Source organism: Talpa occidentalis, unplaced genomic scaffold (genome assembly GCF_014898055.3).
Source record: "Talpa occidentalis isolate TD23 unplaced genomic scaffold, MPIMG_talOcc4v2.1 talOcc4.11, whole genome shotgun sequence".
NCBI lineage: Eukaryota > Metazoa > Chordata > Mammalia > Eulipotyphla > Talpidae > Talpa > Talpa occidentalis.
The window spans coordinates 13,087,041-13,109,669 of record NW_023601104.1 but is presented as its reverse complement, the minus strand read 5'-3'; the positions used below and the strand labels follow the sequence as shown (position 1 = coordinate 13,109,669).

General features: G+C 48.8%; 1 protein-coding gene across 12 annotated transcripts in view; it reads left to right on the top strand.

The window, feature by feature from the left end:
• The window catches only part of FRMD5 (FERM domain containing 5), a 348,168-nt gene that overhangs the window by 312,840 nt on the left and 12,699 nt on the right, over window positions 1-22,629 (top strand). For 11 of the 12 annotated variants that reach the window (XM_054701129.1, XM_054701131.1, XM_054701125.1 and 8 more), the window contains exons 5-11: window positions 2,828-2,925; window positions 4,815-4,938; window positions 7,393-7,480; window positions 15,854-15,942; window positions 18,888-18,951; window positions 19,525-19,616; window positions 22,186-22,260. In XM_054701129.1, the coding sequence (XP_054557104.1) occupies window positions 2,828-2,925; window positions 4,815-4,938; window positions 7,393-7,480; window positions 15,854-15,942; window positions 18,888-18,951; window positions 19,525-19,616; window positions 22,186-22,260 (630 nt within the window). Of the gene's footprint in view, window positions 1-2,827; window positions 2,926-4,814; window positions 4,939-7,392; window positions 7,481-15,853; window positions 15,943-16,987; window positions 17,110-17,859; window positions 17,925-18,887; window positions 18,952-19,524; window positions 19,617-22,185; window positions 22,261-22,629 lie in introns of those variants that run through there. The other variant, XM_054701134.1, reaches the window with a different exon arrangement.

The window sequence follows — 22,629 nt, the reverse complement described above, 5'->3', positions numbered from 1 at the left end:
TTCTTAAGACAGTGCTTCTTAAGCTTAATTTATGTACAAATACAGATCTCATTAAATGGCTCCAAGGTTCTAAAGATCTCATTAAAATGACTGAGCTAGTCCAGGATGGGCCTAATGCTCTCCATTTATAGCAAGCTCCCAGGTGCAGCTATGGGCCACATATGGAGTGGCAAAGGCCTTAGAAGATAAGAAGGTTTGACTGTTCCTTCATTTCTGCCTGTAAATTGCTTGAATCACCAAGCCCAAGACTCAGAGGCACCTGCTGGCCCCCTTCCCCACCACCCCCAGAGGTTGTGCTGTCCATAGTCTTCTCCCACTTGAGAAAGTTTCACATGATCAAGTGGGCATGGAGTCCTGTTTATTCTTCAGTCTGAAAACAAGCAATGGAAGCCTCTAGTTATCCAGCGTGGGCCCAATTACCTTTTGATTCAGACTGATGGGCTTTAAGGGAATCTTACCACATTTTCATTACTCCCTTAGGAATGCTGTAGTTATCAATGACTGTCTAACAAAACACCACAAAGTCTCACTTAAAATAACCGGCATTCATTATCTCACAGTTTCTGTGCATCACAGACTCAGCAGCGGCTTAGGTGGGTGTTTTTGGCTCAGGGTCTCCCGTGGGGTTGCAGTCAAGAGGTGGCTGTGGCTGTGGTCACCTGAAGACTTGACTGGAAGGTTCACTTCCTTGATGGTGCTTTCACATGACTATTAGCAGGAAACACCAATGCCTTGCTGTTGGCAAAGGCCTCATTTCCTTGCCACTTTCTATAGGGCTGCTTCACTGTCCTTGAGCAGAATGAGTGATCCAAGAGAAGGAGAGAACAAGGAAGAAACTGCAACGTCATTATGACCCAGTCTCGGATGTCAGACACCATCACTTCTGTTGTATTTTGTTAGAAGCAATTCACTAAGTCTGGTTCACACCCAAATGGAGGGAATGAAGCTCTATCAGTTGCAATGAGGAGCATCAGATAATTTGTGGATGTATTTTAATTTTATTTTTATTTTTTTAAAGATGTATTTATTCATGCATACAAGAGCTGGGGCACAGGCCAGAGATGCAGGGGGTGAGAGGGTCCACCAGAGACAGAGTGGGGAGCAGAACAGGCAGATTGACCGAAACACACTGCCGAGGGGAGCAGCGGGCAAGACAGGAGAGGTCTGCTGCACCATGTGGGTAGCTCCCTGGCTGGCCGGGGATGGAACTTGTGCTGCAGAGGCTGTGGATTGCTTCACAGTGCGGTGCTCAACCCCTTGCACCACCAGGGAGGCCCAATTTGTGGACGTATTTTTAAACCACCATAGATACCCTCTTGCCAAGGAGCCAGTGTGGTAGGTGATTAACTCAGGGGTTTGATACTCTTAGTGGACCTGCAAGTTGATGAACATAAAGACCTGCTCCTTGTAATAATATTTCCAAATGGAAAGTCAACAATTCTGTTTTACTCTATCAGAGACCACCCAAGTTACTGGAATTACTCAGGAGTCACAGTGCAGGGAAGACAGTGTATTTATTGCGAGCCAACTTCAGGAGTCTAGCAGGGCTGAATTTGTTTTTTTTTTTTTTTTTTTTTTACATCATTATTCATTCTCCTCTCAGGTGTAATCCCCATAAAATTCCCACCACCAAGACACCCATGAACCATCACCATGGTCCCTTGTGCTCTTCCCACCCCTGTTTTGATCCCTTCCCCTGCCCCCCATGTCTCCCATTTATAGTTTGCCTGCAAGTTGTTTTTTCCTAATCCCTTGTTTGATTTCCCTGTGTTCCTATAGTGAACCTGTAAGTTTCCTTCTGACTTATTTCACTAAGCATGATCCCTTCCAGCTCATCTATGTTGCTGCAAATGGCATGAGTTTATCTTTTTTTGATTGCTGACTAGTATTCCATTGTGTATATCTACCACATCTTCTTGATCCATACAGTCATCTGTTTTTCAGCATTTAGCTTGTTTCCATTATCTTAGCTTTTAAAAATAGGGCCAAACAGGGCTGAATATGAATCCTGACTCTACTACGTACCAGGTGTGTGTCCATGAGAAAAACATTTAAGTCTCAGTATCTTTATTTTAAAAAAAAAAAAAAGATAATTACAGTGTCTGTCTCAAATTTGTTACATGAGAATTAAAGGAGAGAGTGCATGTAAGGGGTGCAACACCCACATGGGCAAATGGTAAGTGCTCACTACATGTCACTGCTACCAGCTGCCGTTTTCTTTCTATCTATCCCCCTGAGTTGAGAGCATCCTATATTTGAAGAAATACTAGCCACAAGTTTCTGTACTTCCTTTACTGGGTACCTCTTCAAGCCTTATTCAAATTCCGAGAGATCTGGTTGATCTGTGCGATAATTGAAGGCTTATCTACAAATGGACAGGTTTTCTTGGCCAGCTGGGGCAACCAATTCCTTGGGCTAATTCCTCTAACATTCCACCCATCAGCCAGAGTCTGAGGTGAGAGAGGCCTCAGAGGCCTGCTCTCACCAACACAGGTTTCTGTCTCTGCACTGAATTGACAGGTGCTGGCTCTTCTCAATGCCCAGCACGGCGGGAACAGTGCTTGCCCATGAAGTGCCATTTCTATTTTGAGCTACAGAAGGAAACTGATGGGTTGTTTTGAATTGAACCAAAAATCAGTTCAAGGCAAAGTACTTGAAAGAGTCTCTGGGGAAACAGAAAATATATTTATTCTATGGTAGGTTTTGAGATTTTTTTTTAATATAGTGAAAGGGTCCTGGCAAAGATTTTATAGGTTTGCATTACATATTTATGTCTTTAACACAATCAGAGAAATCCTTTATGGTTCCCTCTGTGTTTTCGCTCCAGGTATTTAGTCTTTCTACAGATCAAAAGGGATCTCTACCACGGCCGCCTCCTCTGTAAAACATCAGATGCCGCCTTGTTAGCAGCTTATATCCTTCAAGGTAATGACTTTTGACAGGGATAAATTTGCTTTTCATGCTAAGTGCTGAGTACATTATTTCCGTTACCACAGATGACTACTTCTTAGATATAAACAGTATCTAACTTGAAGCTGACTCTTAGAGGACTTAGCCTGGACTCCCTGAACCTAGAAATTTTTTTTCCCTTTCATGCAAATCTCAAAGATGTGAATTATCTTGGAATTCCTGTATCTATCTCAGAGACCTTTCCATTCACAGTGCCCAAAGTGAAAAATGTTTCCAAGTAATATATTTCCTGACATGCTGATAGGAGTTGAGTCTGTACCCAGCTGATGCCCAGTCTGGCTTTTTCTGGAGGGGGGAGACTAGCAGAAAAGGAATGTACTGTTCATATATGATCCCTTCTCTATCAATAACTATCAGGGTTTCCTAAGTGCCACTTCTAGATTTTTCTTAGTCCTCAGGCCTGAACCTGTCACTGGCTTGATCATTTTGGGCCACAGCAATAAATTCATGAAATTTCCCTCAAAGAATCTGAACTCTTACTTGGAAATCTGTGAATTCCAGGCAGCTACTTTGTGAAGAGAAACTGAGAAGTGCTTGCCAATAAGAAACTAAAGCTCTTCTGGCAAGAGAAGTATCACAGCTGCATTAAGAATGTGAAAGTCAGCCTATTGCAACTTTGATTCCTGAGATTCCTGTTTTAAAGATCACCTAAATGGAAAGTGTAGAAGGTGCTTGCCAACTCTAGGATACCAAACGATGCTCCTTCCATTTTATACTGGCAATCACATTGGAATGTTTTCTTTTTCCTTTTTTTTCCCCCTCCTTTAAAGAAGTATTTGATGTCCAACATTCATGTTCTCCACTTGGAGCTTTCCAAATAAAATCATCATAAATGACTTCATGGCTCGAGGTCACTCCAGACTTCACACCCAAAGAAACCTTTAGTTTCATGCTAAATGATACACTTTCCAAGTAACTTGGAAAGTGCGATGAGTAGATCTGTGCCATAAGTACAGTATTCAGCTGGGCAAGAAAGGCACATTTGGTCCTCCCTCAAGGCCCAGCTGTACTGGTCGTGGCTCCTCACTAGGGAAGCAGAAAGGACAACCACAAAACATCTAGAATTTCTTATCATATTTCCTCTTAGCATCCCATGTTCCTGATGGACTACTTGATACAGAGAAAGCTGGGTTCTGACCTGGGAACACGCCATCAAGAGCACCACGGGCCACTGCCCTCCCAAATTTCCCTTATCTAAGATCTCAGCCTTAGGAACGGGCTCGCTCTGTGTGAGGGCAGAAGAGGGCTGCCCCACACCAAGCAAGAGATCGAGAAGCCCTAGGACCTGGTGCTCCTGAACACGACACTTGCTGGTCACAGTCAGTCTTCCCGCTCCACAGTCCTCTCCGAGGGGCCTGCCACCTGGTCAGCCCTCGGGTATTTATTCAAATGATTTGATTTGATTTGAACTGAGAGTTGAGTTCTGAGTTTGGATCATGGCATCTTCATTAATTTGCTGCTCAGTCCTTATGCATAGCAGATCCCCTAAAACAAGATAGACTTCTCATCTGGCTCATGCCCAAGAGGTTCTGTCTTCCTGATCAAGCCCAAATCCCTCAGTCCCCTCTGCTGATGGGTGAGGACTGCCCTGCAGGCTTCTATTCTTTTATTGTAAATTTACTTGTGACCTCAGAACACTGGGTCTGCTCCACTGACTGCTTAGAGTTGATACCATCCCAGGGTGCACACCTGGGTGTGCAAGGTAAGCATGCACCTGAGCCTTGCTTGGAACCAACTGTTCTTTGTAAACCTGGCACGTGCTTTGGCTTTTGCTCTGTGTGTTAGTCTCTTGCTTTGCCAGTGATGATCTCCATAACGGTTTGCCTCTACTTTCCTTTTGCAAGCGGAGATTGGGGATTATGACCCAGGGAAACACCCTGAAGGCTACAGCTCCAAGTTCCAGTTTTTCCCTAAACATTCAGAGAAGCTGGAAAGGAAAATTGCTGAGATTCACAAGACGGAACTCAGGTACATGCCATTCAGTTTAGGCCCAGGGCTGTCTCTCCCCACAGCCTGATTATGGGCTCCGCTCTGTGCCTCTGCTTCTGTGCACCCAGGTCCCCTGTCAGCACAGCCCCAGCCCTCTGGGCTCAGCTGCTGTGAAGAATGTTACAGGCTGAGGTTTAGAGGAAAGAGAATTTGTAAGGAAAACAGAGAAGGACTAGCCTCTGAAAGGTATTCGTTTCACTAAGGTAAATGAAGAGGGAAGCAGCATGAACTGGGAAGAAAGGAAAAGGTAAAAAAAAAAAAGAACGAAAAAAAAGAGGGCACGCGTGCTCCCCTCAGCCAGTGACAGAGAGACATGTGGCTCTGGGTGGGCAGCTGGGACTGCACAGGTCTGGGCTGATTCTGAAATGCTGTGGCCCTCACGTTAGCTTCAGCACTGCCGTACCCAGCCCCAGAAGCTGCAAAGGGGGAAAGAGAGATGCAGCTGAAAAGTTTGAGATTTGCCCTCGGGAAATGCTAAATCTCCTAAAACAGCGTTGATGCATGTTTTCACCCAAATGAAATAGGATGTTCCACAGAAATTGACTTAAAATACACAGTCGGGCCTTGGGCTCCAGTTCATGTAGCTTACTAGAGCAGACCCCCAAACTAATGTTACACAATCCAATGTTAGAAAATAAAGCATGCCATCATTTTAAAATCACAATTTAAAAAATTGTTTTCAAATGTTTGTGTAACTGTCTTTCTGGGGAAGGACAAACCCAAGGTGGGGGGAAGATATTTCTAATGATTGTATTAAACTAGCTCCTATCCTGACCCTACTCTTTTGCACACTCACTCACGCACGCGCGTGCACACACACACACACACACCCCAAAAACATTCACCTTCACGCAAAGATTTTGCCAACAAATACATCCTTAATGTGTGCACAGACCTCCAGCCCATTGGGTGTGGCAAGATCCGTGTCCCACCCTCTCCTGGGCAGATGCCATCCCCTCTCCACCTGCCTGCCCACCCAGGCGCCTCCTCTCACTCTCGCTAGGGAAGTAGCGGCCCCTTGTGGTGAAAGTATGAATAAGCACAGACCTGTGAGGGTGCAGGGTTCATTCAGAGTTTTTGTGCTGAGCCAGTGGGAGGCACTGCCAGGAGGATTTGAGGCAATGTCAGAGCAGTGGGGACAGTCCTGCAGAAACCTAATATGACATGGGGATCTCCCAGGATATGATGCCTACTTTGAGGGCTCTGGAGATTTGAGCCAGTTCCAGGGTGAACGGAGCCCACGGGATCCACCAGCACCCAAACAGGGCACCCAAGCAGCTGCCTCTGATGCCCACCCCTTTGCCCACACAAAGGCAAATAGGCAAACAGTTCCCTGTGTCCTGGCGCACTGGTAGATGTAGAAGTCTGCACTCTGCTTACACAGTTCTTACTCCAGTCCAGCCTCTTCATAATGTAAAAATAATGCTGCTTTTCTCCAACTCTAACTTGAGTTCCTTGAGAGCCCACACTGTGCTTATTATTTCTTGGTGTATTTTAGAGCAAGCAGCACAGAGGCTGGTATATAAAGGTGCTGCTTGATTGCTCTCTCTCCAGAGTGACACCAGAGGGATTCTGGCCTGTTCCCGCCCTTGGGTTGGCTTGTCTTCCTTCCTTGCCATCACATGAGACACATGAACTTAGAAATGAGCAACCTTCTGCCCTGCCCACAGTGATTGTGTTGACTTCACAAAGTGCCCACTTCCTCACACTGAAGCCATCCCTATGAGAGCCTGGTGGTTCTGTGTTCTGCTAAGGAAGGGAACAATGCTGAAGGCTCTGTCTTCAGAGAGCTTGGTCCCAGTGTTGGTTTCTTTTTCTGTTTGTCTCCTTTTCATAGTCATCACCCTGTGGACACACAGAGCTACTGTGGAGTCTGGGGAGCTCAGAGCTGTCTCTTACTGTGCCTCATCATCCTTTATTCCTGTGTTCCCTTTTGGTAAAAGAATAGGGCTAGGTGGCACCAGCAAGATACACAGTCCTTTCTTTGTATTTCACAGACAAGAAACCCATGGCCTGTAGCCAACCTTCAGATTCATTTTGTTTGCCTGCATGCTATTTAAAATTATGAAATGCCACATAAAAATAAGTATCTCTGACTTATCTGTAAAAATTGCTTCTAGCAGTGCTGTGCCTTGCTTTCCCACATAACAATCTCAGAGTTAAGGAGCAGCTGCCTCATTAGATGGGGTAACGTGCCAGTTTGCCACAGTCTCCACCACTCCATATTGTTTGACATTCAGCCTATATCTTCCATTATGTAGGCTGCCTCAAAGTTTTTGACCCTAGATACAAATCTCTGAAGTTAGTCCTAGAACAGAGCAATGAGCACACTCTATGGAAAACGGATGTTTTTCTCACCCCGAGACCTTTTTAACAGAGCTTAGCTGAGGGGAACCTATCGGAAACCCTGAAATTATCTTTTTTTTATTCCAGTGGTCAAACACCAGCAACATCAGAACTGAACTTTTTAAGAAAAGCACAGACATTGGAGACATATGGAGTGGACCCTCACCCGTGTAAGGTGAGTAGCCCATGGCTGGAGACGACACTGAACTTGCCCCCTCTAGAGGGCGACAGGTATTAGGGGACCACAAATCTGTGCCTCTCAGATCTGAATGATGGACTCCTATTTTAGTGACAGATGCCAAAGAAAATATCTCATTTTGGAAAATCCCCTGGATTCCATGCTACATAATTTTATGGTGCCACATCAATGTCATAGGGACCGAGGCAAAGTCCATCTAAATAACAAATCAGAAACCGGGACTCCACTTTGGCAGCAGTGGGTAATTTGGTGGAAATGAAGAGAGGAAGAATATGGGAGGCCCCCCACAGGGAATGATCTGAGGCAGCTCAGCAGATGCCCACCCTTCTCTGACCCGTAATCTAGTTTCTTTCCTAGAGTGGGTTTTATTGACTTCCAGCGTAAGTCACCTCGCGGAACTGCGGTGAAATCACATTTAATTCCATTACGTGCCTGTGAGGGTGAGACAGAAACCAATCGAGGAGGCTCTGCCCCAAGAAAAGCTCTGTTATTACTCACAGCACATCTGGCATTTTGGGGATGAGTTCAGGCAGCCACAGGGGAAGCGGGAAGTGCGGTCTCCTCCTGTTTCTCCGAGGCCATCTCCCTCCACTTTATCTCCCCATCCTAGTTGCTGACAGTCATGGTCTCTGCCTCAGCTTTTCTACATTTCTGCATGATTCTATTACCAGAGAGGCCCCAATACCACCGGTAAAACTGATTCTCAAACAGATCCGAGAGCAATAGTATCCAGTGGGAGCAGGAGAACATTGACTTTTTCTTTCTAATAGGAGAGGGGACACACTCAGTTTCAACAAAAATTAAAATACTAGAACAGAAACCAAGAAACCCAGGGAGTGGTGACAGAGTGGCACACCCCTTTGGGAAGTGATGGTGATTTGTTTGGGCTGAGGATTTAGTGTAGATACTTCAAATATGAGCTCTGAGAACATTCTGACACTCAGAAACCTTGCTCACCTTACCCACCTCGCAGTTTCCTCTCCTCCAGCACAGCCTACTGCCAGCTAAGCCCGTTTCTTGGGGGTCAGCGCTGTCAGAAAACATTCATGCCTGTTTATACCTAAAATTTGACATGAATTTTACAAAGGAATTCGTCAAGCTTCCTAAATAAAGGCCTCTGCATAACAGATACAGTTTAAGCTCCACAAGTTGCCCAGATACTATCGGCTGGGTTGTCCGTAGGACTGAAGGTAGCTTTGGGTCAGCTGGCCTCCACTCCAGTACATGACCCCTACTTAGCGGAGCCTTCGGTGATTTCTCCAAGCCTCAGTTTCCTTATCTGTATGAACAAACCCAGTATGTTCTCAATAACTGCTCCCAAAACTGCCAAGTTGGACTCCAAGACCAAAACGATAAAGCTGCCTAAAAACAGATAGGCTCATCAGAAGGTGCCAGGTCACCCGCTGCATCTGACTCCAATCCTGCCCAGCCCCCTTGAGGCTACACAGTGTCCACCTCTTCAGAGGTAGGTCCCCGGGCAGGCCTGTCACCTGGCAGCACATACAGGCCCAACTGCATAGAGGCGGTGGCGGGGGTGGGGGTTCTCCATGGTTGCCATGGAGTTCTGGAAGCCACAGTGGAAGCCAGCAGGGCGTCCAGACCAAATCCACAGGTGCCCTCGGACTGTGGGCTCCTGGCCCAGCCCTATCTCTGACGAGTTTGTGCATTGTCAGCCAGAGAGAGGTTGATGAGGCTGCAGGAAGGAACTGTCCTTCATATCAGCACAGTGTGAGGTCCAGTCCCACATAACTCAGTATCCCACAGCATCAACTCCTAGACAGAAAGGGGGAGGAGATGTCGGTGGCATGCCTTCCACGCCAGGCTCACTAGAATCCTTCATGCTGTTTTCTCCTTTAACCCTCATTCCACCTCTGGGAGGTAGATATTAGTCTTCCTGTTTTATAGATAAAACTAAAGTTCCAGGAAGCCAGAATTTACAAGGCCTTGAGTGGCAGAGCAGGAATGTGACTCAAGTGCCTTGCTGCTGTGATATTCTATATGCAACAGAAGGCCCAGGAGACGTCCTCTGGGGAGAAGGTGGGTACAGTCCTCTCACTGGGCTTCCACATTCCCCGTTCCTGGGCCCTGCACTTCATGCTCACCCATGGCCAAGTCAGTGCCCTGCTCATGTCAAACCAAGACTCCAGCTCTTGGTTTCTTTTTTTTTAAGATTTACTTATTTATGCATACAAGAACGGAGGTGTAGACCAGAGATGCGGGGATTGTGGGGGGATGTGAGAGGATTCACCAGAGACAGAGTTGGGAGCAGAAGAGGCAGATCTACTGAAATACACTGCTGAGGGGAGCAGCGGGTGAGACAGGGAAGGTCTGCTGTGCCATGTAGCTCCCTGGCTGGTGGAGGAGCGAACTCGTGCTGCAGTGGCTGGCAATAGCTTGACAGCGCCGTGTCTTTAATCCCTGTGCCACCAGGAAGGTCCCTTCAGCTCTTGGTTTCTTCAGCCCTCCTAAGCAAATGGTTTGGGAGCCTTTACTCTTGTCATTAAGTAGAGTCACTTTGGTGATACGCTATCAAGCACTTGCCTTAATGTTGCTACAAGGAGAGCTGACATAGGCTGGAGCACTCAGTGTAATAAATACTGATGATTTCTATTAACAGAGAGGCAATTACTGGGCCCAGGGAATCTGGGGCACGCAGCCCTAGGGAGGACAGAAGAAGAAGAATCGTTTTGATAATTAAATGAGAGCAGAGCAACGCTTCAGCTGGGCTCTGTTCTCCTGAACTGATTAAGAAGATTCTAGTCTTCCTGTCCACACTGATGGTTTCTTCTGCCCTAGTGTCCTTGTCTGGCCCTGGGACCAGGGAGAGGAGATCCGAGTTCTGGGTGGGACAGCCAGAGGACTTCCAATAATAACCAAACTTGAACTTGCACAAGCTGTCCTGAATGCTTTGCATCCCCACTCCGAACCCCCCAGCAGACCAAGCCTGCCGCCACAGGAGGAGCGTGGAGCAAATGTCTGGCAGCCGAGGGTTGCATCTGTTCCCCAGCTGACCCACCTCCACTGTGCTCCTGCCAGGGGACCCTGAGAGAGACGGATTTCCCTGCGTCTCCTGCAGGCCTGGACTGTCACATCTTGTCCTGTTGACGTTGGAACAGCTAGACCCATCACAGATACCCAGTCTTTTCCCACCTTATTATTACAAGTCACAAAGGTGCCATTTATTGAGAGCTTGCATGTTCCAGGCAGCTACACACACTAGCTTATTTGCCGCTGCCAAAAAGATATTCCTGTCCTCGTTATAAGATAACAACACTGAGACTTCGAGGGACTAACTACTGCATCCACAGTTACTGATAAGGACAGTCCTGGGACTCAACCCAGAGTTGTGAGTCTCAGTGCTGTGCTTTCAGATACCACTCACGGTCATTCTTCTGGATAGATGGCATTTATTTAGAAACAAGTTGGGAGTCATTGCCAGTTATATAGAGGGAAAGACTTAGGAAACTGCTCAAATTCTCTTATAAAAAATTAATGTCAGTTCGCCAGTGGCTTTATGTCTAGTTAGTGCAGACCAGGAGAAAATGGATCTCAGCAGAATCTAAGATCAGCCATACAAACAAAAGTAGTGTTTCATCTGCTGCTCTCAGTATAGGAACATTACTTTCATAACCCAGCCACCTAAATAAACTCCCTTCCCATCTTGACAAGTTACCCCTGACCTCAGAGAAACAGAACTAAAGGATGCGAGGGGACTGGCCCTCATCCTCAGGTGGACCCTCGGGGTTGCACTGTGGGGAGGTGTTAGGTTTACTGATGAAACTAAGAACTTGACTGAAGCCTCTCAGATTCTACTGAGAATCCTGCTCCCGAGTTGTTAAGGGTAACACCAAGCCCCTTATGGCCCTTCCACCTCATCTCTACTCCAGTGTCTCACGGCTGAGTCTAAGTATATTGAAACTGGGTGATTTTCATGACAGATTTACTGTAAGGGTTCCCAGCTGTGAGCTTCTTCAGGTCTGGGTGTATGTGTCTGGAAGAGCGTGTGGAATCTGTTTTCCTAGGTTAAGAATAATAGAAGTTTCACCCACCAGATTGAATAAGTTTAAGAGTGCCCTGGACCTGACTCCACCAAGAATGCCATGGACCTGACTCCACTAGTTAGGGTGTCCTCTGGGCAGCAGCAGACAGAAGCCTACTGTGCTATATAAAGAGGTAGAACCTACAGGATCTGGGTACAGGGGACCAGGTCACCCTAATTCAAAGAACCAGTCAGTGCTGTGATTTCCAAAATCATTTTCTGGGCAGAGTGACTCAGTGCAAACCCACCCCCTCTCCAAGAAGCACTGCTGACCGTGTCCGGGCAGTGAGGCATTTCTGTCATCTCCCTAAAATCAGATGCCGGTACTATTTCTCAAGGTATGTACTACTGTCCTCATTTTACAATGAGGCTACAGAAGTAAGCAGAGTTAGGGTCCTGACCCAAGAACAAAGCTCTTTCCACAGGATGAAAACTTGACAAATTTTTTACCTCACAACTGTCGAAGTGAACTAGATTCTTTTTACCATTTTCTGCTGGAAAGGGGGGCTAGTGGGAACCACCGTGTAGCTGTCAAGACCCAATTTTTTTTTTTTTAGTTTTTTTTTAAATAAATTTTATTCTTATATTCCCCATACAATTGCAACCCCCTTATTTTGACCCCAATCCCTCCCCTCCCCGCCCCCACGCCTCATAGAGTGTCTTTGGTTCATAGTTGTTTGTTGGTTTTGATTTTTTCTTTCTTATAGTTATTCATTTTCCTGGTCCCTTATTTAAGTTTTCTAGATTCCTGCTATGAGTGAGACCAACCGGTATTTTTCTTTTTCTTTCTGGCTTATTCCGCTGAGCATGATCCCTTCTAGCGCCATCCATGTTGCTGCAAATTGCATGTGTTTATCTTTTTTGATTGCTGAGTAATATTCCATGGTGTATATGGACCACATCTTCTTGATCCAGTCATCTATTTTTGGGCATTTGAAGACCCAAATTTTTATTCCACCTCTCAGGTTCGTTAACTGCTCAGTCCTGTGGCTGCTGATTTCAGGGGGATGGAAGGATGGACTTCAGCTTGATAACACGAAAGATCTGAGGAATACTTTACTACTGTCTCTGACATTTTTCTTGTGCCCACTTCCTTCTCTTGTTGTCATGTGCTTGTCCTTTTGCAATAAATCCCAAGGCAGGTTCACAAGGAGTGTGACATGTTAGAAGAAACTGGGAAAATCCCAGAGAAGGTGTCAGTGTGGCTGCCCGTGTTTTCGTGCTGGTAGAGATGTGAGGTTCCCCCCTCTCATTCCATGTCCTCGCCCCTCACGTGCCCAGCGGGAAAGGTCCCAGCTGTCCTCTCGCCCTGTGGACTCCAGCTGCAGGGCTTTGCAGCGGCCTGCAAACACAACTGTCGCATTGGACGCGCGTGGAGAGTTGCTCTCCCCATGTGAGACTGGAGCGGGATTGCACAAGCTGCTCTTAGTACTTACCAGAATGACGTGGCATCTTTTCGGGGTTATTCCCAGTTGGCTCCCTGTTCCAAATCTAGTCTAGTCAGGAAAGGCTGTTCCCCTCCCTTCACTCAGGCTGCCTCTAAGGTGTCTGGACGGTGCCAACCAGGTATGCAGCCAGCCAGCCATTTTAGGGGAGGGCCTTCTCCGCCCTTTGCGCTGGCCAGCCGCAGGCTGTCACTGGGTGGCTCGCTTAGATCCCAAACTGTCACAGCCTCTGTCTCCTTCCTGCCCGCATCACTTTCACTCAAAATTCCGAATGCACCACTCACGTCTCCCTCTCTACGGCTCCCTAAACAACGCATGACTCCCCCCGTCCTCCGCCAGCCTCCTACACGTGTTTCCCAACCAGAATATTTAAATCCATCGGCATCAGGAAAATACAGTAAAACATTAGGTGGGTTTTTTTTTTAATGATTTTGTATTCAGTTCAACCAACTCAGCTAATTAGTAGCAGCTATAATGATGTGAACAACCACACAGCCATTCGCACGCAGGGACACCTACTAAACACAGCGTCAGAGGCAGGTGATGTCATCTACCCTGGTTGGACCAGGAGAGTCTGACGCCCAGAGAAATGCAAGGATCTGGCCGAGGCCTCGCAGGCAGCGGGTGGCAGAGCCTCAACCGGGCCTGCACAGTCTGCCCCGGAGCCCAAGGCGCGCTGCCCACGGGGGAGCAGGGAGCAAGGAGGAGAGGGAGGCGCCCCTTCCTTACTCCACACGGTATTTCCCACCCAACCCTTTGTGCCCATCGTCTCTGTTCCTCCTTCTGGTCCTTTTCTGTGTCTCGGAGACACGAAGGCCCCTTCCCCACCTCTGCCTGCCCCCCTCGCTGTGGATCGCGTGCATACTTGCTCCGCTGCAGCCGGTCTGGTCCCTGTGGCCCCTCATTGTCTCCTGCACTCACTGAGGAACATTTCCTCCGGGCCTGTTCTGTACCAGTACAAATAAGGCGAGGTGCCCCCCCTCAGCTCTCCATCTTTCTAAACCTACAGTGCTCGAACTTCGCTGGGTCCTGGCCACCCTCTGTCTGAAGCTGCCTCCCTGCAGGCACCCCCTCTCCCAGCGCTCTCCCCCCGGAGCCAGCCTGCCCTGACCCATCTCTGCCAACCTTGGAGCGAGCACTGGTGCCCCTGGAGGGGCAGTGTTGGTGCTCAGGTTTTAGCGGCCACCACCGAGCACAGGTGACAGGCAGGAGGGAATCCAGCCCTCTGGCTTCACCAGATCCATTCAGATTGTTTTCAAACAGGCGTTGGCTGTGTCCGTGGGTGGAATGTGCTGGCAGCCCAGGGTCTGGGTCATGACAGACCCTGAGGAAAGAACAATAATAACACAATAATAATATCAGCACCTTAATTAGAAATGTTCACAAAACATACTTTGTTTACTCCCTGCTCAGACCTGTGATTCTAAGAGACCATTTTAAGGCACAGCTGTATTTTCCCTTGAGGCAAAGCTCACAAGGCCCTGCGGAGGCCCCACTGTTGATAAGTCCAGTCGGGCTGAAGACTGTGTCCTGAAGCAGGAAGAGACAGGAGAGCCGGGCAGCCTGGCCCGCTCACTTGCCTCCTGCGGGTGCCTGACTCGGACCCATGGCGCCATCTGCAGTGTGTGGCCCGGGCAGCTGTCCTGCCGGCACACTGAGCCCACGTCCTGGCATCAACTCCCGGCCACCTGAATACACTCGCACCCTAAAAGAACAGGTTCTCGTCTGAGGCCCCTACCACAAAGGAAGCACTTCTGAGATTTTGCCCATCAGCTCTCTGGGCCTGCCCCAGCCTAGAGCAGGGTCCTGGTCCTCTCGGCCACATCCTCCCGTGAGGGAGCCTCAGGGTCTGTCCCGCCCTGCCCCTCTGCTCGGCAGAACCTCCCGCCTAAGGCTTACAAACAGATGACGGGGACAGGAGGCCCCTGCTGGTTCAGGCCCAGGGGGCTGGTCACGGCTTTTCCACTTTGGTCCGAGCTTTTTTGAGATATAATTCACATGTCCCATAATTCATCCTACGTGGGCATTTCAGTGGCTTTTAGCATATTAACAGTTGTACAGCCATCAGCGCTACTTAGAACATTTTTATCACTTCAAAACAGAAACCCTGTACCGATTAGCAGTCACTTCCCACGTCTCCGCCCCCCCACAAGCCCTTGGCACCCAGCAATCCTCTGTGTCGCTGGATGGGCCTGTTCTGGACATTCCCCATGAATGGATCCTCAGTGACTGGCTTATTCCACTTAGCATGATGTTTTCAAGGGCCAGCCATGGCACATTGGGCATCAGTGTTTTACTCCTTTTTACCACCGAGTCACTGCCCGCTGTTGTGTGGGACACACGTTTGTTTCTTCATTTGTTGGTGAATATTTGAGTTGTTCCTACTCTTCGGCAATTATGAGTTAAGTGTGCTGTGAGCATTCATTTGCAAGTTTCTATTTGGACGGATGTTTTCAGTTCTCTAGGGCGCATACACCTCAGAGTGGGATAGCTGGGTCATATGGTAACCTTAGGTTTAACAATTTGAAGACCTTCCAAACTGCTTTCCAAAGTGACTGCACTGACAGTCCCACCAGCCACGCATAAGGGCAGCCGTTCTCTTTGGATGGCCCCTTCTAAGCCTTCTAAGGTGGCCGTCAGTATAATCCACAATCTCCAGTCAGAGACGGTAAGTAACGGGCCGGTAGCCTCACAGCTGGCAAGCAGCAAGGCTGGGATTCGAACCTCAGTGTGCGATTCCCAATGCCTTGCTCTTCCCTCTGTGACCTGCAGCCCAGCATTAACCTTGCATCGCTGATGAACAACTGTGTTTCTCACCCTTTGCCTCTATGCCTGCACCACCCTGATGAGTTTTCTGTGTTGCAGGATGTGTCAGGAAACGCTGCCTTTCTGGCCTTCACTCCCTTTGGGTTCGTTGTTCTGCAAGGAAACAAAAGGGTCCACTTCATTAAGTGGTGAGTGTCTTCACTTCCGCCGCGGGCTCTGTGTGCCTCACCACCTGGGGAGGGAGACGGTTCCCATGTCCTCTGTCTGTGATCGGGCACTTATGGTTCCGAGCCCTCTCCAAAGCCTTGCAGCCACAATGTGACTGATGGAGGCAGTGGTCTCCTCCTAGGGCTCCTATACTTCTAAAAAAAAAAAGGGTGTTCCTGAGAGCCAACAGCCTCTCCAGAGAGAGAGAGAGAGAGAGAGTGCAGAGGTGATTTTCCCGGTAGGACAAGAGACCTGGGACTGGTCCAATGTTAAGGAAGTGAAGTTTTCATGAAAACTGAGTCCTTGGGACTGTCAGCTACTGAGAGCCAGAGGCTCTCCAGGGCACCCCGCTCCCTTACCCACCCCCCTATCAAGGGAGGGGCCCACAGTGAACCTGGGGCAGACAGAAGGTGCCCTGTTGGTCTGGCAGGACGCCTTCCTCAGGCTGACTCCTGGGTGGATGCTGAGCCTGCAGGAGCACCCGTGGTGCTCCACTGCTGTCCTGTACCTCTTAGGGCTTAAGTGTCTCTCCCTTCCCCACTTCCTGCCCCCACCCCCCCGGGCCGCCCTTACACTCCCATTGCTAGCAGACTCAGCTGAAGCGCCTCTGAACTGCTTCCTCTCTACCTGTTCAGAGTCTGCTCTGCTCCGCAGCTCTGGGAGCTGATGCAACGCCGACTGGTATGTGGTGGTGATTTGGCTGTGCTGGCGACCCCTTTTCTGGCCTGTCCAAACATTTTCAGCCTCATCAGAACAGTTGCATATTCTCCTAAGCCCCTGTGATTTCTGTGCCTTCTTGGGCCTCACTGCCAAGTCTGAGCTGGGCAACTCCTCCCACGGGCTTAGACCAGCGCTCTCCTAGCAGAGCTCCGCAGGGCAGCCTTCTCCCAGTCTTGACTCCTTTGCCTTCTCCGGAAGCTCGTAGAGAACCTGAGGATGGAGCCGCTTCCTGCGGGGGTGCGGCAGGGCACCCACCCTCCTCTGTCCTCCTCAGCTCCCCTGCTGACTTTATGAACATCTTCCCAGCCCTTGGTGATCTTGTGAAGAACGGCGAGATGGTGATGACCCAGAAAGCTGGTGAACCCGCCCCTCAGGCGTGCCCAGCCCGGCCCCATTCCCTAGAACAGCGACCAGTGAACACCCCCAAGGTGCGTGCTTGCTAGGCCTGCTCAGGTTGGCCTCCGACTGCGCTCTCTGGGTAAAAAGCTACCTTTTGGAGTCTCCCATCCAAGATAATACTGTGCAAGAAAAGAATAAGCAGGATCAGGCCACCACTCCCCCAGTGAGGACGAGCTGACCTGACTGGACACATCCAGACCGTCAGATGTTCTTGAGACGCCCTGGCCCCCAGGCCAACCTCTGATGGGGTAGCGGTCTCATGGGAAGTCTGGTGGGGGCAGGTATAGCTAGAAACAAGTAGACACCCCGGTTACAGGGACCCGCATTCCCTGAAGTATGCGGAGCCCTCCAGAAGCCCTGATGCTCACCCAGGCCTCCCAGACCCTTTGCGTGTGCCGGCCCCTCCGGCTCACTTCCTCAGGAAACTCCTCTTCACAAGAGAGCAACTTCGAAATAATAGGCAGAAACCCAGTCTCCATTCGGTACTTTCCTAGCTGGCCTGTTGGAGCCTCGGTGAGGTGCATGTTTTCTATGTTAGTCTATTGATAGTTACCGGATCCTCTGCGCGAGAGAGTGGTCGATCTGTTGGGAGGGAATCAGGAGCGCCTGCGACTTGAGTCAGTTCAGAGCTGGTAGTCAGAGGTTGTGAACTCTCATCCCGACCCAGCCCAGCCGTGAATGCTAGGGCTGCAGGGAACAAGTGACCTTCCTCTGTCCCGAGTTTTGCCCCAGCAGTACATTGGGTAAGTGGTTCTCACTATCTTTCTGTTACTTCCTAGGATATTGAGGAAATCTCCCTAGAAATTGCAAAGAGGAAGAAGCCAAGTGGAGGCAGATGTGCATGGTCAGACCTCCTGGTGGTCCCAGTTGGGTAGAAAAATAAGGACTCCACCCCCCAGTGAGGCGGGAGGGCCTGCAGCTCCAGAGGGCAGCTGTGTCAGGCCTCTGGAAGGACAGTCAGGAGTGACCGATCTCATTCTCTGGCTCTCAGGGACATCCACCTAAGACCCTGGCCACTTTTCCATTTTGTAAATATAACCAAGGCTGAGAGCAGTATGCGGAGGTGAGGTCTAAGCCGTGCCATGTACAGTAACCATGTCACTTCTTCTGATTTGTGTCTGTCCGGCGGGTGACGTACCCCAGTATCCTGTTTACCTCTTTTACTGCAGCCATTCACTGGGCTGGTGGCTTCAAGGATTTTTCTACAAAAACCCCTAAGCCCCTTTCCTGGTCAGTACGCTGCATGACTGTTCCATGTAATCTGTTCTCTCTCTTTGGTATGTTTCCCCACCCCCTCCCTGAGATCGTTACATGTGTCTGCATTAAACTGCATTTTCCATCCAGTGGCACAGTCACCTGACAGACTCAACTCCCTCAGAACCTGGTTGCATTGTTTTTCATTATTTGCTGAATCTTGAACTTTGGCCTCATCAGCTACCTGTGGCATCCTCGTCTGACAGTCCCATCTAGATAATGCACCTGTGTTATGAGCCAAATCCTGACATGGCCCGGGACACTCTGCCTAGACTCACTTTCCATGCAAACGTTTCCCTTTTACAGCCACTGTTGATGAGCCCGAAATCCTCCTATCACCCTATTATTATAGTGTGATTGACCAGAAAACTGGATTGAACTGTTTCAACAACTCTAAGGCCACTGCGCTGCTGTCTTGTTTCGGTTCTAATTTGGCTAAAACTGTGTCTGTGCCTGGAGCCCCTTCCAGTCAGGGTGGGCTGTGCATCTACAAGACTTAGCTGTGAACAGGCAGCCCACAGGGAGGTGACAGGCGCTCTCTTTGTGCTTCTAGGAATGAAGTGACCAAGCTGAAATTCGAAGGGAAGACTTTCTATTTATATGTAAGTCAGAAAGAGGTGAGTGCAGCTTCCTTCTCTTTGGGGAGAGCTGGGCACTGGGGTGGTTCCTACTGGCCAGACCTGAGCCAGAGTGGTCCAGGTAGAGCTAAGCCACCTGCATGCCAATCCAAGACCAAGGTCAAGACCCGGGGTAAGGGGTGCAGAAGCAGCTAGGCCCTGGAGCACAGGACTTCCTCAGGGATGCTGATGACACCAGAGATTCTGTACCTCCAGGGAATGCAGAGTAAGATTCTCCTGCTTCCATATGAAAATTCCAAGAGATAAAAATTAAAAAAAAAAAAAATTCCAGATGCAAGTATTTCTGTGGTGAGAGCTCTCTGGGTCAACTAGTGCCAGTTGAGACTTACTCCGATTAAACCTGCCGGGTATGAACTTATACACTCAACTGAGCTCTGCCCCAGTGGGTCCTGCTGGCTTTCTCTGCAACCAGTCAGCTGCCAGGCAGTGCCTTCCCGTCTGCAGTCTCTTCTGAGTAGTGGGGAACCCTTAGCTCAGAGGCCAGCATCCTGGTCTGCTTCACCATTCACATCTCTGCACACACTCAGCTGTTTCCATATGGAATTTTTTTAGGAAAAGAAAATTATTCTCACATATTTTGCTCCAACTCCAGAAGCCTGCAAGCACCTTTGGAAATGTGGAATCGAGAACCAAGCCTTCTACAAGTGAGTGGACACATGTAGCCAGGACCCTTTATCAGAGCCAGTCATAAAGGTCACTTACTTCTTGAGGAATAATGGGCAGGCAGACTTTGAAGAACTTGCTGAAAGAGACACAATGCTGGGGCTGGGCTTCCTTAGAAAACGCAGACCCCTCTGCATGTCTGTCTCTCCTGGAGGTTTATCTGTACCCGCCCCCCCCCCCAAAATCTGGGATGTTTTAGCAATTGTCCAAGAGGTCTGGTGTGTGATGCTCTTAGGCAGGCCCCAGTGGCCAGTCATTCTGGATATTTTCAGATTTAGACTGAGCCAGGGAAAGCCCATGGGTGCCAGACTGGAGTTAAGCCAGCCCTGTGCAGCCTTTGAGAGTCCTGTGAGGCTGGAACACAACAGCTCCATGAAGGAGCAGGCAGAGCCCAGAGAAGCTCCCTAAGCCTTGGAGAGACTCTGAGTCCCACACCCTAGTGGGTGGCCTGGTGTTAAGCTGGGGTGGATGCCAGTCTGTGCTGCTGGGTCATTGCCTGGGGTATTACCAGGTCAGGTCAAGTGCCCAGGATGCTGGGACAAAGTACCTGAAGAGCGGAAAGGGCTTGTCTGTTATTGATAAGCCAATTTTGGGCCAAAGGCAAGACCTTTGCTTACCAAAGGATTCTGTAAAATGTGTGAGGCTTTTGTACTGTTTATTTGATTAAGAACATGATTAGAAAGGCACTAGGGAGCAAAGAAATAGCCCTTCAAGAAACGGGGGTGGTGCCAAGTAAAGCAAGTTTCACTAAGACCCTTGGTCTTGTTTTAAAAATAGAATTCAATGATACATGCTTTAATAAGCTGTATCTAAATCAGGACAACATCAGACATGTTTGTGACAACCAAAAGAAAAAAACCAGGAAGAAAAAACATAAAAGAGTATGCGGTATATTCCACCCCTGACAGGCCAGAATCCTGCCTCCTGTAACCTGGAGCACGGAGTTGCTCTGGGCTGGGTAGGCACCGTTGTTCTCTCCAGGGAGCACTACTGCCTCTGGCTGCTGTGGAATGTGGCCAGCAGGACTGGTCTCCTCCCAGTTACTAGTGCCACAGCCCCCAAGGCCATTACTTGGGTAGGATTTCTGAATTGCTTAATAATTTCTGTGCATTTGTTACTGGACTGAATGGGCAGCCAGAATTCTAACCTAAGTGAGCTGCTTTCTCCTCATGGGGAAGACACTTTTATGAGACCTTTGCATGGTCAAAACTTCCCTCCTGATCAGGCCTGAGTGTCCAAGGAAAGCCATGCAAACATATCTGCACATTTTCCAGGGGCCTTTGTTTTTCCATCTGTACTATGTACTTTTGAACCTGTGACCAAACTCGGTTTCTACATTTTTCCATTCATAAATCTTCCCATCTAGCTAGCCCACCCAATACCCATACTGCACACTGGAAACCGGGGTGGTTTTTTAATTCCATTGACTGCTTAGTGTCCTGAGGCGAAAGCCTCCAGCTGGGTCAGATCCCCAGTTACACTGAGTCTCTGGCCACAGCCACTCTGGACTCACTCTGAGCATCTCTAACGAGCAGCTCCCTCACCTGCCTTTGGCTTTAAAGCCCATTTTGAAGGGAGCTGGGTCAGATTCAACATGTTTAAGCAAAAGGGCAGTGGGTGTAGGCTCCAGGGAATGAGAGAGAGGCGGGGGTGATGTCTCCCTGTAACCGCTGCTCATGGGCAGTGGGACAGCTCACTACTCACTGCCACTCACAGTCCCAGCTGGATTAGCCCTTTGGGTGTCCTGGGCATGTCTGGGCTGAGTTGGGTCTTGCCAGACTTCGCTCTGTGCAGCTCTGCTCAAGCTTCCTTTCTCAGTGCGAGAGGACTAAAGAGATCAAAGTCCCCCAGGAGGAGTTTTATAGCGCTCCACATTGGCGGTCTGCACCCTTGAAAGTAATGTTAATGTTACTTTCTGGGGGAGGAGAAATGGTTCCAAGTTTAAATAAATGAGGGAACTCTTATTAAAGCTAAGCGAGTTACTTTATTGCAGGACTTGTCCGAGTCTTGACTATGACCATGTACTTTAGGACTTTCCAAGAGGGGGATGGAATAGGAAGGGCAGCCACTACTCTCTTCACCCACAATTACCAACATGGACACAGATCATCAAATATTGGGACTGGAAGGGACAACTGAGGTCAAGTAGCTCCAGCTTCATCGTTTTATAGATAAGACAACTGAGGCGAAGAGAGGGAAAGACATATGCCCAAGATCTCCCTTCTCATAAGTGGCCTGGCTGAGTCTGGGTGGGTGGCACTGTTATTCCCCCAAGATCATCATCCCTAACACTCATTCTCAGTCTCCTCCGTGAACCCCATGAAGTATTGTTGGGGAACCCTCACTCTTAACATGAAAGCAGGTTTCAACCTGACTGTCCCTGGCATTGAACCCGTGAGCATAGCGTTGGGTCCTAAAGGAGAATCAGAGCAAAGTGAGGTCTGATAAAAAAGCCCCATGCAGGGCTTGAAGTTTCCTCAAGTAGCCTTTGGAAGGATCTGAGAACACGTGGCCGTAGCCTGTGTGACACTGGCCTCTGCCTTGCTGCAGGCTGGAGAAGTCAAGCCAAGTCCGCACGGTGTCCAGCAGCAACTTATTCTTTAAAGGGAGCCGGTTCCGATACAGGTAAATAGTGACAGTAAGTAACCGTTATGGTCCTATTTTTAGACCCTTCTCTAGAGAACAGCTGCTCAGGGGTCCTTACCCTTCTGAGAGACACTGGAAACACCCAGAAAAGCCTGCGGTTTCCATCCAGTTCTCCTGTCTCCTAACCCTTTGATTCTTTTTCCTTCCCTGCAGATGTTTGTCTGTGGGGTTTAAAATGTGTATCTTCTCCTCCTGCCCTTACAACAGCAGCAAAATGCGAACTACAGCAGTGACTCCTTTCATGTCTTTCTAAAGATCTTTTTTTGCAACATTTTTTGAACACCTGGACAATGAGGAATCATTTCTAAGTGAGAATGGAGGCTCCAAAGACTTCAGAGATAGAGAGCT